The following is a 19,674-nucleotide window of genomic DNA, read 5'->3' as shown; positions in this document are numbered from 1 at the left end:
TCCTCCCAGTGCACGTGATAGGCCTGTCTGGTATATCTATCTCAGGTATTTATATGGCCCCCTTGACTATAGTATCTGAGCTCCTCAGAATCTTTACTGTTTTTATCCTCAAAACACCCCTGTGAGAGGTGGGAGTGCTATAATCCTCATTGGAAAGACAGGGAACTGAGGCAAAGAGGACCTAAGTGATTTGCCCATGATCACATGGGAAGTCTGTGGTAGAGCAGAGACTTGAGCCTGGGTGTCTCAGGTCCCAGGCTAATGCCCCAAGTGCTGGATCATCTTTCCTTTGCAATGGATCTGAGTGCTTGGAATGCCCGTCTGTTCACGTAAGCTCTCCGGATGTTGAGCAAACACTCCAGGTGTCGCGGCACTTCTGAGCAAGCCTGGCCAGTGCTTCTGCCCACTCCAGCTCAATTCAAACTGTGGCAGAGCTGGTGTCAGTGGGCAGTGCAGCTGTTGCAGCGGCACTAGTTCAGTTGGTCCGTCAGCACAGTTGGATGGTACTCCTCTATGCCCTTCACTGGCATATGGAGCCTGTGCTGTCATTGTATGTCCCTGCTCTGGGGAGCTGTGCCTGGGACTTTGGGCAGGTGGTACAGCAGATGTTGGTGGGAGTGGAATCAGTTTAAGTTAACTGTCTGGCTAGTGTGGATGCACTGAACTGCAGGGACAAACAGTGCTACAGTTGCTTAGCTGAAACGTTTAAAGTGGAAGTACCTCTCGTGTTAACGGGGCTAATGAAAAGTGAAAGTAGAGTGTGGGAATGAAACGGAGGGTGGTAACCTCTCTGGGAGCTACTGGTGCTTTGGGTTTTGCAACCACCACTAATGTTGTGTTAGATCACACCACAGGCCCAGCTTGGGAAAATGATTAGAAACCTTTGCTCAAGGCACATAAAAGACGAGAGTCTGCTGATCATTTTTTATCATTCAGAAGAAAGTTGAACATGCAGAATTAGGATCTTCTGTTTCTGATAAACAGAAACTTGAGGACATATTCTGGTTTAAAATGGGCTGTCTGATTAAACCATAGGGTTTAAAAACAATTATCTAACCAACTTTCTCTTATTCATCAGAATTTCATTTGGGTTCCTCATTGTGTCCTTTTTTTTTTTTTTTAAACAAGATCCCAATCCTCAGAACACTTGAACATAGATGTAATTTTACTCATTGACTTGAATGGGACTATTCACAGGGGTTAAGCTAAGCATGTGCTTAAGTGTTTGCAAGATGTATGCCTAAGATGCCAATTAGAGAGGCTCTTGTTACAGCACAGTAATTAGGAGGTGCTTCATTGGATAAAGATCTGTGGCTTCTCACCAGATTTGCTCTTGGTTTGACAGTTCCCTGCTGTTTTTATTCCATGTGGAGATAGTCACATTCCCTTCCCTAAGGGATGAGAGTACATATAATTAAACATGAATAAAACTGGGGAAGGTCTCAATGCACAAATTAGTCATTATAAGGAGTTTCTGTTGACAGTTTTCTTCCTTCCAAGAGTGTTTTTATGGAGCTAAGAATGAGGCTGTGAGGGTCTCTTCACATGCATTAAGGACCTCTCACATTTTAACACACAACCCTCCCTACCCCCATCTGAAAATCTGGGGAAAGTGAAAATAAACCCAACTAACAATGTCCCTTAGAAATTAGTTTTTAATGGTAGGTTTCCCAGCAGGGCAAGAACATTCTCTCCCCCACCCCCTCTAAATATACTTTGCTATTTAAAAGTAATTTTCGTGCAATGAATTCATCATATTTGCTAAAGCAATTTAATTTCACCTATTTGTGAAGCTCACATTTTGAGTAGTGAACCATATAAAATCCATTAGTCTAATTAGAAATGCTGTAATTTGTTTAACTCTTCTGATTCAGAAGCTTGCTTATTTATTTCATACATGTATTGTCTGGCCATTATCTCATGATGCAGTTTGATACTAACTCTTTTTCTCCAAGAAAAGAGACTTAAGCTAGATCAGTTATAAAATAGAATGGAACTGTTAAAATACTAAATTAACTTTGGCTGTTGCCACATTAGCCATAACTATTAACATGGGGACAAAAAATTATGCTATTGATCCTATTAGGATTTTAGATAATACTGAAAATCAGCCATAATTGGGTGTACTAAAAATACATTTAATAGTTTGTTTTGAATCTTTCCCTTCTGCCTTTATGAATGTCAAGTGTTAGGTTCCAATCTTTTTTTTTTTTTTAATCTTGGCAATGAATATTCAACTTTGTATTCTAGAAATCTCAGGGAAAAAAGGAAACAGGATCTGAATTAGACAGCGCTCCAAACCAGCTGCTCTCATTTAATCAAAATGTCACTCCAGCAGGGTGCCTAAATCCTTCTTTCTAATTAGAATTGCAAGGTTTGTCATGAGCTCACATGGTCCTTGCTCTTGGTCCCTTTAAATATAGAGCCAGGTTCCAATCTCAATTGCATCTGTCAGTCTGGAATAACTTAGAGTTATGCTGGATGCTGAAATCAGAATTGGATCCATTCTGTTTAAAAAAAAAAAAATGTGGAACAGAAGGAGAATTCTAATCACCTTATCTAATTATAAAGAGGGCTAACTCTGTTTGGGAATGACAGGAGAAGTTCTGGCTTTCTTAAATATAAAAGAATAACAGTCAAATGGGAAGCAACCATCTTCACTAACTGATGCAACTAGAACTGAAAAGGTTGGCTTTCACTGCAGAAAACTGAATTGAAAGCTCTACAGAAATGTTGCCAGGAGGGTGTGTTTTAAATCAACTTTTTGGTCTGAAAATTAGCATACAGACTCTTTAAAAGTTTTTGGTGCTTTCTTCTGGAGCAAACAGGTCCTTTGAATCCTAGTTCCCATTGTAAAATGGTGTCCCTTCTGCGAAATACCATGAAGGGCCTTCAGTTCCTGCTGCAGCTAATGTCAGTTAAGATCTCTCAACACAACATGGGATTGGGCTTGAGATGGCAGGACCCACTGTGACCCAGGTCCAGCTTACAGAGCAGAAATGCTCAAAGAAGTGACCAGAATTCTGAAAACTGCTTTGAAAGTCTCTTTAAATTCCTTAGTAAACATGTAGCTGTCTGTTATGATAACTATTCCCAAGAGATGTCCGTATTCCTTCCAGAGGACACTTAAAAGGACAAGTCCAAATCTCTCTGATATAGTGCAGGGATGTGAATTGCTCTCTAGTATTAGAACAGTGATACTCAGACCTCAGTGGTTCAGGAGCCAAATTAGTGATGATCATTACCCCAAATAGCCATGGTAGTGTGACTTAGTTTCGTTTACTTACTTACATGTGTATATATAATTATTCTCATAGCAAAACCGACTAAGTATTAATATTTTATCAACTACAGTCGGTTAATAACATAGTAAGAGCATCCTGATTGGTTAATAATTAAATCACACAATATTTTAATATTGTATGCTGCAAAGAGTCGCAGGAGCACATTAAAGAGACACTTGCTGCTTGCGAGCTCAGTCTGAGTATCGTCGTAGTAGAAAATCACACAACCGGCCACGAGTATCTTTGTCTTTACCTCCCTCTGAGCTCGGTGCACTGCTGCTCTTCCCTTCCCCTCCCAACCACTGGCCTATTAAGAAATCCTTTCTGGCTTATGCTGTCTTGATGTTTTTATATATGCTGCTTTCTGAAGATACATTCTGACATCTAGTATGGAAATCTTAGCTCTTAGGTGCATTCCAGGGTACTGGGTATTATTATGACGGAACAGTTCTAGCTTAGTACTAATGACCGCCACTATCCTAACATTCTTGGCTGCTCTTTGACTCCTAATCAACATCCTCCTACTAGGAACAATGGACCAAGAGAAATAAAAGTACACACACACTCTAATAACATAAGAACGGCCGTACTGGGTCAGACCAATGGTCCATCTAGCCCAGTATCCTGTCTACCGACAGTGGCCAATACCAGGTGCCCCAGAGGGAGTGAACCTAACAGGTAATGATCAAGTGATCTCTCTCCTGCCATCCATCTCCACCCTCTGACAAACAGACACCATTAGGGACACCATTCCTTACCCATCCTGGCTAATAGCCATTAATGGACTTAACCTCCATGCATTTATCCAGTTCTTTTTTAAACGCTGTTATAGTCCTAGCCTTCACAACCTCCTCATGCAAGGAGTTCCACAAGTTGACCGTGCGCCGTGTGAAGAACTTCCTTTTATTTGTTTTAAACCTGCTGCCCATTAATGTCATTTGGTGGCCCCTACTTCTTGTATTATGGAAATAAGTAAATAACTTTTCCTTATCTACTTTCTCCACATCACTCATGATTTTATACACCTCTATCATATCCCCCCTTAGTCTTCTATCTTTTCTTCCCCTCTTGTAGGATGCACGCCAAAAATTCCGCTCTGTGCTGGTGGAAGCTACAGTGAAACTAGATGAACTAGTAAAGAAGATTGGAAAAGCTGTGGAAGACTCTAAACCTTACTGGGAGGCCCGGAGGGTAGCCAGACAGGTGAGAACTCTCTCTTTTAAGCTTATGCCGGTAATTGGATCATGGTACGACACACACTGGAAAGTACACACTGGATGCATCACATGATACTATTTATAGCATCCTAAGTATAGGCATTTGGCTGATGCTTTGATGGATGTCGGGGGTTGCATGCTTGCCATATGAATTGGTGGCAAAATCTGTTCCCATCCCGCACAACAACTGTGTGCGCGCACTAGTCTGAAAACAACCACATAAGCATACGCTATCAATAGTAAAAGGCTTGTTCTATTCTCTAGCACTAAAAATGGCTTTTCAGACAGTAAAAGACTTACTCAGGTTCCTTCCTCTCAGCAGTTATAATTGCTCTAAAACCAGTTGTAGAGCTTGAATTCCTGTCTCTTGATTCTCTCTCTCGCGAAGCTTAATGCTAAGTACTAAAATTGAAGGGTATTGGAATTTGTTCAACCCCACTCCTCCTCCCCCCACAACCAAGAGAATTCTGCTCTGATTTTCCCTGGTAAGTATAAACTCACAATATTCTCTGAAATGGGTGAATATTCAGGGATGTCTGAACTCTCCTCTTTGACATGAATTATGGCACTTGTGTGACAGTTGTGGGCAATATCACCCAAACTTGGGTGTTTAAAGTGAGGCACCCAGATCTGTTAACTTCATTGCTGGGGCTTGGAAAATCCCAGTTGCCTGGGGCAGGTGAGTGGGTTGAGTTGGGCTGGGGAGCAGAGTGGCTGGAGCTGCTGGCTGTAGAGGGGGTGAGAGCTCCTGGAAGCACAGAGGTAACTTCTCTTTCTCAAGATAGGAAGTGCATGTGCAATATTTGTGCAATATATAGATTTTATATCAAGCATGTTTTTATGGTTCTATAAAAATGACTTTGGTTTTGACAAACTTAAAACTTTGTAAGTTACTCCCTTATAAGTCAGTGGTAGATGTGGGTGCTTTGTACTACTGAAAATTGAACCACTTTGTTAGGGACATAACTTCAGGCACCAAGTTACAAAAATGTCCACTGTGGCTGGAACTTGGCAGCTACTGCTGAGACCCTGCAAATGACATTTTATCTCTTCTTCAGTGGTTCCCAAACTTTTTACTGAGGTGATCCACCCCCTGGGTTTTGTCTCTTTTTGTGATCCATCATTATGTGCATGCACACTCTGCCCCGGCACCGCAACCTAATCCTGGCCCAGTGCAGAGGGGAGGCATGATGGTGGTGCAGGAGTCTGGAGAGTGATCTTGACCTTTGGCAGCGGCACCTGTCCTGCAGGGCTGGCCTAGCTCCCAGCTCCAGGCATTGCAATCCCATGTGCCAGGTTGCGGTGTCTGGAGTGGGGAGCTGGGCCCTGTCCTACAGGACAGGATGAGTGTAAGACGTTATCACCTTCCAAACCACTACCCCCCCCCCCCAAACCCCCACCCCAGCCTTCCATCCACATTGGGCCAGAAGTATATGTTGCTTGGAGCCTGGTGATGTGTGGATCCAGCCCTGGACATGGTGACTCATCTAGAACTTTCCTGAAACCTATGGTGGGTTGAGACCAACCATTTAGGAAACACTGCTCTGCCTATTTGCTGTCTGTAAAAGCCCTTTAGCTATGCTAGCTAGACCATCTTGTGAAAGGAGAGATTTGCGCTCTGTTAAAGATCTTATTTCCAAAACACATATGTAACCATTGTATTTAAAAAAAATGTGGATAACACTGAAATTTTTTTTACAGGATTGCAATATTAATACTCCAGTAATGACAGATTCATCAGTAGAGATTACCATATTTATTCAGTTCATTCTGTTAGGCTCAAGTATGATGCTATCCTCTCCAGACTTGTCCACTCACTCAGACTAAGGCCTGGTCTACACTGGGGGGGTGGGGGGGTCGAACTAAGGTACGCAACTTCAGCTACGCGAATAGCGTAGCTGAAGTCGAACTACCTTAGTTCGAGTTACTTACCCGTCCTCATGGCGCGGGATCGAAGTCCACGGCTCCCCCGTCGACTCCGCCACCGCCGTTCGCGGTGGTGGAGTTGCGGAGTCGATGGGAGCGCGTTCGGAGTTCGATATATCGCGTCTAGATGAGACGCGATATATCGAACTCTGAGAATTCGATTGCTACCCGCCTATCCGGCGGGTAGTGAAAACGTACCCAAATACTGTTCTACGTTATTTAGATTCTTTGATACTGTTGCCTTTTTGGAGGCTTATCTTCTAGCTATTTATAGCCTGCTTCCCAACAAAAACCTTATTTATCATTTGTATTGTGGTAGAGTTGGGTGGTCCCAGCTGTGATCAGGGCCCCGTTGTGCTAGGGGCTGTACAAACACAAAACAGAAAAATGGCCCCTTCCTTACTTATGGTTGTTTGCATGCTAAGGTCTTGTAACCTAACAGCTTTAGGGTCCAGGGGAATACTGTTCAAGAAATGTAATGAAAGAGAGCCATAAGATTACAAAGCATGTTATCAGAAATCATTCTTTGCCCCAAGCAGTTTATGATCTGAATGTTATTAAGTTTGTGTAACAAGATATAATTTAAAAAAAGGCAATAGGGAAAATGATTCAGAGTGTGTGTGTGGGGGGGGGAAGAAATCATGAAACATTGGATGACTTCCTTTGCACTGGGATATTGATCCATTTCAGTCATCCAGGGATCTTTTTTAACTTTGATTCCCAGAGGTGTAAAGGAGTGATGGGAACTAAACTTACCCCCTGCCCCCTCGAGTTGTCTGACGCAAGCTGTGTTGAGTCATGATGAGATGGTTGGCTTCAGTAGTGCACTGACATTATTCTCCTATGAAAACATTGTTAGTGTCTTTATTACAGCGAAGCTAATCACAATGAGGTAAGACAAGGGTCCTGACATGAAGCATAAAAAACAAATGAAATCAGGCTTCCAATTAAGGATGAATTTACTGTTCCTCAGGGCAGCCTGAGAACCATGAGACCTCCTGTCCCTACCCCATCTTGTGCAATTTTGCACTGACAGGAAAACTCAAGACTAATGAATCTCCTAAGTAAGAATTCTGTAATGTCTGTCTGATATATTTCAGGAGAAAGTCAGCTTTGTCTGTCTGAGACAAAGCTCTAGTATGATGTAACGATGATCACTTGGGGCTAGGAGTTGGGTTTTCTGTACTTCCAATCCATTGCGTGGAGCCGGGATGTAGATTATTGACACCAAAGCATTAACGTTAAATTCGTGATGGGGCCAGAGTGACCTGGCAAACTGAGGACCTAAAAACCTTGGGGGGAATTTTCAGGTCTGTGGCAGGGATGTTTTGCTATTTAGTACACTGTCCTACAGGCACATTAACTACTAAAATACATTTTAGTGAGGTGTCTTTGAGGAGGAAAATGTACTGCCTGGGAAGCTGAGCATATAAAAGGGTTTAGCACTTTTCTTCTGGCTTCAGAAGAGAGGTTGGCTAAGATAGCAGCCCAGCATTTCCACTGCCTTAATTGGGAGCACAGAGATTAGATGATTTAGCTACATCATGGGCTAGCAAGTCAACACTGTCATTGCAACTCATCGCACTTCTTGCCAACGTGTGCTTCTTGTTTGTGTGAAATCTGTTGTTCCTAACCTGCTGCCATAGATAATTGGTCTGAGAATGATACTTAATTGCAAATGGAATGGAGAAATGAATGGAGGAGAGGAAATCACAAGAATACATTAATGGTTTAATCACTGGGACAGGGCCTGATGCTGTGGAGAGTTTAAGAAGAGTTGAAGCTGCTTAGCACCTCTCAAGATTGAGCCCAGAGTGTTCCACTGTGCGAGGATTTTATGCAAGTCTTGTTTCATCAGCTGGTTGGGAATTTGGGAATGGTGTGTTGCCACCATAGATGTTGCCGTCAGTCACTGGGAACAACACGCTATGCAAAAGCAAGTGTGGTCACCCTAGTACCTGTGAAGCACAGGCTGTGAATCAGAGAGAGGTTTGATTTCCAACTGTTATGTGGCCTTGAGCATATTAAAATGGTGATGCCAACCTCAGTGAGGTGTTGAAGCTTAATTTATTAATGTATGTAGAAGTGCTTTGATGCCCTTGGCTGGAAGATGCTACAGAAGAGTAAAGTATTATCCTGCATGAGATCCTCACTGATTGCCAAGCGAAGAACCAATGACATGAGCATGCAATAATGGGCTGCTCCACTTCTGATTAGAAAAAAATATTTTTTTAAAAAAACAAGTTGACTTAGTGAAACTAACCAGAATAATAGAGAACAGAACCCTGGTAATGTCAACCCTGAGGGTAATGGGAGTACTCTTGATACCTTCTCATTCCCTGATTCTTCCGAACTCAGCAGTGATTCAGGGTGGGGGAGGAGTTGAACGCTGTGGCAGCTCTAGCATTGAGCTTGGTCTGGAGAAGCATTATTCTCTGTGCCAGGTTGCAGTTTGTTCTTTGCGCAGCTTCCACAGAGGACCATCAGAAAACTTGTTGCTGGCAAAAAGAGGTGAAAGACGTGTGCCAAGTCATATCTATGTATCTCTCTCACACTACAGTACCTTGCAGAAATGTTGGGAGGAGGATTCATTGAAAGGAATGCATGTATGTTTCCTCTTAGGTCTTGATCTTCTTCCCTGGCCCAGCTCTGCAACCAATTATCTTGTAATATTCTTGGCTTATTTTCTTATGTACAGGGCCAGCTCCAGGGTTTTTGTCGCCCCAAGCGGCGAAAGAAAAAGAAAAAAAGCCACGATTGGCGGCAGCTCCACTGCGCCGCTTTCTTCTTCGGCGGCAATTCGGCAGCAGGTCCTTCCCTCTGAGAGGGACTGAGGGACCCGCCGCAGAAGAGCCCAACGTGCCGCCCCAAGCACCTGCTTGCTGGGCTGGTGCCTGGAGCTGGCCCTGCTTATGTAACATCTCTTTGTTGCAAACTAGACCTTATGTGTATTAGAAACAATATATACAGGGATCACTTCACCACAAAGTGCAACCGTATTTGCAATGTAAAACCTTGTTGCTTTTGTCTGTTTAGAAGGCAAAGAGCTGAGGTCCATTCACACTGACTAGCAAACTTTTCTTGGCCAAAGGACGGGGGGGAGAGGAATTTGAGAAGCAAAAATTACATGTCAGCAAAACTGTAACAGACTTGTATTCATATTTGGCAGCCTGCCATGGAGTTAGTGAAAAGCAAAACTACTGGCACAGATGCAGTAGACAAACTAACTGACCTCTTCTGTTGAAGGAGTGTGTGTTTAACCACTTAGCATCTACAAAAGAAGGAAATTGGATATGGTGAATCTTTAAATGTCTTGAATTTTTGCAAATCCTTTCAATTGGGGTGGAGGGTATGTATGACCTACAGCTTTCTACAGGCAAAACCCATGATGCAGCAGTATCATTGTAAGGTATAGTGTGTTTGGATAATTACTGTAATCTCTTAAATGAGGGATAACTGCATTCATCTTAGATGCAATATTGCTGCTAGGAAACTGCAGTTCTTCTCATATTCACAACTATTTAGCCCATAAAAAAAATGGGTGCAAATAGCATGACAAAGCCTGTGAGAACTAGCATTGGAACAGAATTAACAGCACCTTCTTGAACGAACACAACGCTTGTGAAGTGATTGTGAAGGGCCCTTGAGAGCACTTCCTTGAATATTCTTTGTAAATGTTCTGTTCAGTAAAAGCGACTGTGTGTGACCTTTCTGGTTTTTGGCAAGCTATGAGAACAATCCACAACCTGCGTATTGAGTCTCTTGGTCTATAGTGTGGTTGTAATAAGGGTTCCATATAGGAGTGAATGCTTGAAGGGAGACTGTAGAGTGGGAGCTGCTCTTGCAGACCTGTGTTGAATGCCACAGACTCTCCTGCCAAGAAGTGGAAATAAACGGCTTCAGACTGCTGTAGACAACTGCTATAGGAAGGCAGGCATAATGGTTTGAAAAGCTATTGCCTCATCACCTGTGCAGAGGAGCCACTTGTGTGGCTAAGAAGTGGCTTTAGAGCTGAAGTGGATCTCAGAAGTGCATTGTGACCGGATTAGTAGTGGTATAGCTCCTTTTAAAAGAGGTCCTGCAAAGTGGAGAGTCCTTTCTAAAATGCTGGGTTCCTCTAACTGGAGAGCCCATATTGAGCGGGTGAGAGAAGTCGGACTTGGGGTTCTTTTAACCTTCCCCTGCCACACTTGGCAGCTGTGAAGGGCAGTCGGAGCAGTTCTTGAGGCAGGACAGAACCGTTCCAGGAAGTGGGGGCTGAAACAGCCCTGAAGGAAAAGGAGGCTTACCTCAGAGCCAACTTCCAAGTCTCTCTGGCCTATCTGGAAATGTAGGGGAGCCTGGCAACCAAAGGGAGTTACTGGGGGGGGGGGGGGGGGAAACCACGTGAAGAGTGCAAGGAGAACCGTTCAGCTGGATCTGCGTATAGCATCAAGGTTTCTGGAGTTAGTGTGGGCTGTGACTGATTCTTAAACTGGGCCTTTATTTCAGCTCTTTCTCTCCCACACCCTCCCAGTATTTTATTCCCGCCGGACCTGCACTGTAGGGCAATGTTTTTCTCTAGTGACTATTTTATTTTCATTATGAAGCACGTCATTAAATCTTGATGCTCACCTCCTGACACCCCCATGGGGAACTGAGGGCAGGGTGACGTCAGTCTTCCTGTGAAACACGGAGTTCCCTTGGCACAACCATGAGGGAACCTTCAGCATAGATTTCTCTCTTCTTGTTTGTGAGACTCAGGGCAGTGTGTACGCTGGCTGTGTGACCAGGCACCAATTCAGCTCGAAGCCCAGGATGAATTATGGCAAGAAGGGGAGTTTGACATGATAGCACTATTTAGGGAGGGCAGTCACTCACTCCCTTAGCGGAAAAGCAGGAATAGGGTAACTAGAGAAGCAGTGTTTGTTTCTAAAGCAGGATGCCCTCTGGGTTAGGGAAAGGAAATCTTTTGCCACACTCTGAATTTGATGGAGTGCCTTTTGTGTGCTGCCTTAGAGATATCAGATCAACATCAGTTAATCACTATATAGTGTATTCTGAATACAGGAACCAGTCAAGTTTGTGTGGTAGTTCCCATCCTGCTTTCAAGCACATCAGGCTAGACACATCACAGTCTCTGGTCTGATCATTCCTGCATAACATTCTGTTTTGCTGCTGCCTCAGGGTACAGATGTGTGACCAGGGGAAAGGGAGGTCAGAGAGACTTTATTTGGTCAAACAATTAGGCTTTGGGTGACAGACTTCACTTTTCTTTAGGCCTTGATTTAACATTTATTCATTGGGTTTGTCAGCTGGCTGAGTAGAAGAATATTGGGTGTCTTAGACAAACTGTTTTAAAACAGACAATGGATACTTCCCAGTGAGACTTGAAAAGTCACCACTGGAGATCAGCTTGGTGAATTAAAGATCCTGAATATATTCCTTCCCATTAGGCGATTATTGAGTAGGAGGCTGCTCTGACTAGCAAGTATGAGTTTTATTTATTCTTAACATAGAGGTCATGCAAAGAGTGGCCCAGGATAGAAAGAGGAGGCAGAGGCTAGTTTGTGCCCTATGTGTTTGTTGGTACAGGAAGGGTTGAGATTTGGATATTGAGTAGTTTAGCTGCAGCAATAAAAGAACCACAGTTTCAAGGAAGATAACTTGTCATAACATCATTGGAAAGAAGGTGGTAAATGTCACTAGCAGGACTGTGGAAGACCTGTCCGTACTTCTTCCCTCCCCCTCTAGTCTTTGCTTAAGTTTTGATTAGGTAAAGAATGTTCTGGGCTGCTATGACATTCTGGGTTGCAATCCAGACCAGTGACGGGCTGTGTCACCACCTGTGTGCAACCTTGGGTGCCTCACAATGCCTAGCTGATGTTACTCCCAGCCTGGGCCTCTCACAAACAGCCTACCAGCATGCAGGTCACGCTCTGAGTGTCTGTGTGTAGCTCCAGTCCTGGTCCAGCAACTCTGGTTCCAGCAGCCTGTCAGCTACATAACAGCCACACCCACAGCAGAGTGACCACAACATGCTCCCAGGCCTGGATTTTCCCCCAAAACATGTGTTCTGCACTGCCCAGCCCTCTCCTGGACAGTTTGGATATTAAAGGTCCGTTGCTGCTGTAAGGGAGGGGGTCAGTATCCAACAGTTTGCTGCTTTAATTGGAGTTACCCAACAGTTCACTTTAAACACAACACTGGATTAGTTTTGATTAAAGAATAAAACAAGTTCATTTAACTACAGAGAGAGGTTTTAAATGAGTACAGATACTAGGTATTATAGTCAGAAATGATTACAAGAGAAATAAAGATAAAACGCTTCCTAGGAACTAAAACGTAACAAACTAGACTTGAGTCAAGGTTGAAATCTTACCATAGGTTCCCAGCAATGTAGCTGACCAAATTCTCAAGTCAGGATGGGCCCTCAAAGTCCAAAGGGCTGGTTCCTTTGTCATCTTAGGTGAGAGAGAAAGAGAGTCTCTGGGGGTGTGTTTGCCCCTCACTTTTATAGTCCAGCCATCTGAGGGTTAGTTACCCTTAGATAAAATTCCTTCCCACTGGGAGGATGGAGGCATGGAGACTCATGATGAAAGAGGTTCCATGTTGATGTTTATTAAAATGCTAATTGCTCTGCAAAGAATGGCTGCTTGACTGGTGATGGCCAACCAATTTTGATGCTTCACTAGAGGCATCAGATTGTCTTTTGTCTTTGAGAAATGGATGTGCCCTCCTCTCCAGACTTGTCTGGTAAGCACACTTCAGTCATAATTTCAGCGTATGTTCATATCTCTTAATATGCATCTTGTCCATGCATTTCACCATATTATTGACCAGCCAGTTTTTAGTTTTCAAATGATACCTCACAAGGCATATTTTTGTACAAAGGTCACTACAATAGCATGTAGGGTGGAATATAGGGGGTATTCAATTGCAGCTGCTACTTAATTTTTTGTTGTTGCTGCAAACAATTTAAAATCTATCCTTAGGTAAGCGTCTCGCAACTGCTGCTATCCAGGCTCTTTACTACTGGTAGGTCTGCTTGTATTCCTGACCACTCTTGGACCCCTTAAACATCTTTTATGGTCTGTAAGTACCAACCATCTTCTTTGCAGTGGAGTAGAATTGGCTAAGCTTTGCCTTCAGAGCATACCCTTGCTGCTCCTTACCCAACCAAAGGATTAGGACACTGTTGGTTGATGTGAGGCTTTCCAAGGACTGAGTACATGTCCTTGTAGGGCTGGTCTACACTAGGGGGGGGAATTGATCTAAGATACTTCAACTTCAGCTATGCTATTCACGTAGCTGAAGTTGCGTATCTTAGATCGAGTTACCTACCGTCCTCACGGCGCGGGATCGACGTCCGCGGCTCCCCCTGTCGACTCCGCTATCGCCGTTCGCGTTGATGGAGTTCCGGAGTCGACAGGAGCATGTTCAGGGATCGATATATCGCATCTAGATGAGATGCGATATATCGATCCCCGAGAAATCGATTGCTACCCGCCGATATGGCCAGTAGTGAAGACGTACCCATAGTTGAGACTGGAATCCCAAAGTCTTCATGTTTCATGCATTTTTCTTTTTGCTTATGCTAGGCTCTCTCTGGTAGGGAAGTGTTTACAGATCCTTAATGTCAACCCTCTGAGAACCTGCTGCTGCTTTGATGATTAAATGAGATGTGATTATAGTGTGCAGCCTGGTTCACTGAACACTTATTATTTCAAGTAATTATAAAGAGAAATGTACTATGGCAGTCCACTTAAATCTTGCAGCATCTGTTTTTAGGACTTCAGTACGGAAGGTTGCTGTCAGATGCAAAGCAGCATGTTGGTTGGCTCCTGTGAACTTTAACAACCAATTGTAAAATACAACCTTAGACTTACTGTATGTGCTATAGAGATTTTGTTCTGCAGGGTCTTATAATCTAGATGAAGGACTCCATATTTCATCCTGGCATTCTAGCTCTCCTCTTGACGATAAGGATTTCTTATAAAACTGGCCAAGTTACTGTAAACCCAGCTTTAAAAGGGAGGGAGGGAGGGACAGTTCTATATTTTATTTTTGGCCATGCTGAAATACCCCACTAACAGATGGTGCTGGCTGCACAAGAAGGCAGTCCGTACAGTATTGTGAATATAGGATGGCAGGCTTTGGTGCCATAGGCATGCTAAATAAGGGAGTAACTGCAGTCTGGCTTGCAGCCGGGGACAATCCTGCTCTAACAAGCAAGGACTGGATGTGCGATGCGTCTTCTGGGATCTCCATATATGCCCTATTCAAATGCATCACAAAGAATGTAATTTATTAGACAATGGAATGGGGGAAAATGAAGCCTCAGTTTTATCAAGCAATCACTAACCGCTTTCGAATGGCTAAGAGCATGATGGAGGGGAATAGGCTTAATGGCTTATCACCCACTAGAGTAGGACTGGAGAGCATAAAGCCTTCATGAGAACATCTGAAACTGGAGAGTTTTCAATGATGTCTGTGCATAGGTGCTGTCATAGGAGAAGGGACCTCCAGTTTATAAAGTCCCCCTTCTTGTCAGGCGTATGGCAGTGCCATGTGATTGATGCAGGCCTCCCCTGTTAATTGACTGAATTCTTTAAATACGCTGTTTTTGTCCAGATTAAAATTGTTTGTTTTTTGTTTCTTTAAGAGGCCCTGGAAGATCGTTATCTCTTGAATGCAAGAAAGCAACTGCATACATGATGTAAGCAGAGGTGGCAGGCTGAATTAGATGCCACACTGGGTTAGTGTGTGAGCCTTGTTATTCCTGGAAATGTGGCTTCAGATTTGGGCTAGGTGACGAGGGAATTGAGTGTGATGATCTTGGCTTAGTCTGCAGTAGACATACTTCTCTATCGAGCAGAGGTGTGTGGGGACACTTTGCCTTAGAACCATTGCTGTAAGCAGTGATAGAAATCTCTCAATTTGCTACGTTGTCCTTGCCTTGCCATGCCTTGCCTTCCCTGTCCCATCTTGCAAAAAGTTGCCATGGATGTAAACACGCTGAGGTCCAGGGGACAATTGGAGCTGTAACAATTCAGCCTCCAGAAGAAAGAAAGAAAGAAACAAGATATTTAACCCAAAGCCGGAGTCCAATAACAAAGTAGGGACAGCTGGTCATTGTATTCCACGGGCATTTCCATTATTTATGGTGCAGGGAGGAAATAGTTTGCTCCCAAGATGTTGGAGGTCTAACGGTTGGGCTGAAATGACTTTTTTAAAAGGTCCCTAAACCCGTCTTTGAAAAGTCAAGTTTAACCTCTGTGCAGTGTAATAGCTCCTTAATGGCCGCTTCAAAGATACCGAAACATTTCAAGCTCTTGATAGGAATAGCAGAGAAATTGGATGTTCTGACAGTAATGCAGAGAATAATTGTAGACTTTTATGTAGCTCAGTAAAGATTCTCGTAAATCTGCCATTAAGGGACAGGCTTTGAATTTTATAAACAATTGATTTGCGTGTGTGTGGAGAGGGGTTGTTCTATATTTGAGATGACGCATCCCAGTCCCTCTAATCTGACTCCTTTTTTTTTTGCTTTGTTTTTGAGGGGGAGAGGATGGTTGAGGAGAGTATTTTTTTTTTCTTTAAAGCACACATTGCGCTCTCTGAAATGTTTGAATGTATGAAGGATGCTGTAGAAAAGTAACATTATCATCTTATTTGAACAACATTTGACTTCAGTGTGAAGTCTGACAGCACATCCGTCCAAAATAACGGACATTGATTGGCTGCTATATTCAGTCAATAATTCTGGTAGCTAGAAAGAGTGCTTGTTTGCTTAGGACTCACTGGCTGTCAAATAGGTAAACCCAGGTAATTAAGAAGGGCTCACCATGGTGCAGATGTAGTGACTGCTTTCATTGGTCAATGAGTGTGCACCAGGGATTAAAGCCCAGGATAGTGCTAAAAATAGCCCCAAACCAGTTTGGGAGTGACCATGCTCCATGTTGCAAATAATTAAATATGGCAACTCCGGTGATGATATAGCAGAGTACCTAGTGTTCTCTCTTAACCAAATGAGTAATTACTTACATAAGAGATGATCGCCTAAATGGAAGTATATGAAACTTCCTATTTGTCTCTGAACAGTCTAGCTGGGAGCCAGTTAATTATTTTTGAGTAGTAAGCAAGTATTTGCTAGTAGCAAGACAAATTTTAAACACTTGTTTAAAGATTATCAGGCAAGAAATACATGGGTTTCACATTAACAAACCAAATAGCTTAGAGCAGTGACCTTGGGCTGTAACATGTGGCTTCCCAGTTCCTTACGTAAAGAAATAGTTACATTCTCTTTTTATGTTTCAGTCAAGGGATTTTTATAAAAAGGAATTGTGTATGCCCTTTACAGTAGAACCACAGGGTTACGAACACCTCGGGAATGGAGATTGTTCATAACTCTGAAATGTTCGTAACTCTGAACAAAACGTTCTGGTGGTTCTTTCAAAAGTTTACAATTGAGCATTGACTTAATACAACTCTGAAACTTTACATGCAGAAGAAAAATTGTGGTTTCCCTTTTATTTTTTTAGTAGTTTACATACAGCACAGTACTGTGCTGTATTTGGTTTTTTGGGGTTTTTTTTTTTTTGGTCTCTACTGCTTCCTGATTATGTACTTCTGGTTCCAAAAGAGGTGTGTGGTTGACTGGTCAGTTTGTAACTCTGGTGTTCAGAACTCTGAGGTTCTACTGTATTTGGGATATACTGTAAGATCCAAAGTAAAATGACTGGCGAATAGTGCTATAAGGACCTACGCAGTGTACAGGTTGACTGCACTGTACCTTTGTATTTTTTCTTAATTTTAATACACATATTAAGTTCTCTGCAGCATCTGAATTTGCAGATTGGTATCAGTGAGGAAAAATCAAACTTGCATCCTCCTTACTGACCAATGTAAAACTGGAAGCGGCTTTAAAAGCATTTTAAAATAATTTATCTGCATTGACCGTAATGGAACCCTTGCCTGTTGCTATATTTGGTCCTAGTCCTGCAAGCACTTATGCACACAAATTACTTGAATGAGTCCCTTTACGGTTACAAAGTGTGTAAGTGTGCACAGGTTCAGGCTCTTGGTGAATAAAATTGGCCAAGGAGGAGAAATTCTGTCGCAGTACAAGCAGATTTATCCCGCTCCGTAGCCCTTTCTGTGCCTCTTCTTGGCAACTCTTGAGTTCTGCCATTAGCTACGCACATATAGTTGGAGATCATAGTGGTTGCAATGTATCCTTAGTTGACAGTTAACCTTGAAGGAATGCTGTAGCTGGGCTGCATTATGGCTTTGTATGCACGAATTGGCTTGCTAGCTTGCAGTGTTGTGTAACTTGGAAGGCTTAAAAAAAAAAGTGTGAATGAAAGGAAAGAGAGAAGAATGAATATGCTAGCTTTGTTTTAATATTCTTAATCTCTGTTTTTTGTGTTGGTGGTAGTTGATGTAATATCAGCGTCGTATTAATTGGAAAAGATGCCTTTTGTGACAATAATAGGGGCATTTGGCTCCCGTGGTAGAGAAGCCACTTAGGATGTGGGATAAACGTGGGCCAATAACTGCATCCTCCAGCATAAACATTTTGGAAATACCTTTAATTTGGAGGAAAATTGGCAAAGAGGGAGGGTACAGCACACAGATCTTTAATACCGGAGGAGAAGTTTTTTAAAAAAGGTGGGGTGGTAGTGGGGGAAGAATTTATTGACATACACAAAAGGACAAGACTAGGAATAATGACCTCGACCTCCATCTTGAACATTCAAGTTATGGTGGTAGAGTGAAGAAAATTCTCCACTGCAGTTTGGCAGTGGCTTCTAGACGAAGCTGTGAGGCATAAAAGCTAGATGGATTCAAGAGAGGATTGTATTTCGTACTGAAAGAAATAGAGCAACCCATCCTTTTGCTTGGGGAAGGACTGGATGATTTCATCAGCCCTAAAGTGCACCTATGATGAATGGAGATCTCCACAGATGGAGCGCTTTTCTCAGTGTTGAGCCAATTTTATTTTAAACATATAATGAAAGGAGGTATGAATGACTGCAGGACCATTAAACATTAAATGTGTTGCACAGGGCTTTAGTAGCTCAACTTCTATTACAGTCAGTGGGAGAATTGTGCAGCTAAAACTCTTGATTCTGGGCTTCAGAAACCTAATTCAAAACATTACTTTATTGGATTAGCCAGGTGAAATTCTGAGAGCCCTTTATCCCACACATGGCTTTCTAGAAAGTGAAAACCTTTTTTCCCAGCACCCAGGGTTAGCTGTCAGCCAACTCTTTATGGAGAACTTCTGACCCTCAGTTGCAGTGACCTCTTTACCAGGACAGACCAAACTTATTGGAAGAACAAGTAGTTACAACTTCCCAGTAAGCCGCAGAGGATATTTTTGGGACCGAGATTTATGCTCCTCTAATATGTTTTATCAAAGGCTCAGACCCAACCTTGTTTAAAGATCATCTGAAGATTTTGCTATATCCACTAGATACTAAAGTCAAAGGCAGATAGCTAGTTGCTTAATTTAAAATATTACTTGCCCACAGGGGTTTAGGATTTATAAAATGCATTTATGCACTCGGAGTGAGCAGCTGGAGTTTTTTAGCTGTCTTGAGCCTGCCTGTCAGACTGCCTTAACAGTGAACTGGCACTGGGCTGGCAAAAACATTGCTTATCCACTGATCTTGGCACAAAGCACAATGTGTTCATGATGTGCACGTCTACCAGAAATTAAATGTTCTCTAATGTTTTAGGGCTCTGGCAGCTAAGACGACCTGTTTAAGGACTGTAGGTTGTAAGCTGACTGAAAGCAGCAAAGGGTTGGTTGGATAGATCTGTGTGCATAGGAAGTACCTTACCACTGCTTCGGAAAGCAGTGTGCCAAGTCTGCTCAGAGCTGGTAGTGGTGAGGTTAAAAACACATTCTTACTGTTATGGCTTCTGATTTTTCTAGGCTAGTAGAGAAGCTCCAGCATGAATATATTTATCCATCGTCACTGTGCGGTAAAACATATTTCTGAAGTGTGATATAACAGGGAAGAAGTCAAAAGAGCTTGCTACCATTTCAGAAGCTTTTGAGGGGAACTGAACATGATTTTTACTTTTTGGAACTCCTGTTTAGGTGATACTTTGTTCCCCTAGGGAGGCCTTGTTTCTGTAACTACCTATACAAACAAGTGTGAAGTCTGATACATCTGGTGCTGAAAACAAGCTGCAAACAGCTCTTTCAAAAGATTGCTGTTGTACTTATTTCATATTCTAAAGCAGAGATTAGC

The 19,674-nt window shown here is 42.7% G+C and overlaps 1 protein-coding gene across 1 annotated transcript in view; it reads left to right on the top strand.

The window, feature by feature from the left end:
- The window catches only part of SH3BP5 (SH3 domain binding protein 5), a 59,004-nt gene that overhangs the window by 21,091 nt on the left and 18,239 nt on the right, over nt 1-19,674 (top strand). Inside the window, exon 3 of the mRNA XM_045003961.1 lies at nt 4,359-4,487. Within this exon, the coding sequence (XP_044859896.1) occupies nt 4,359-4,487 (129 nt within the window). The remainder of the gene's footprint in view (nt 1-4,358; nt 4,488-19,674) is intronic.

The sequence above is a fragment of the Mauremys mutica genome, chromosome 2 (genome assembly GCF_020497125.1).
Source record: "Mauremys mutica isolate MM-2020 ecotype Southern chromosome 2, ASM2049712v1, whole genome shotgun sequence".
In the NCBI taxonomy this organism is placed as follows: domain Eukaryota; kingdom Metazoa; phylum Chordata; order Testudines; family Geoemydidae; genus Mauremys; species Mauremys mutica.
The sequence above is the reverse complement of the archived record's forward strand: the minus strand, read 5'-3'. Positions and strand labels throughout refer to the sequence as shown.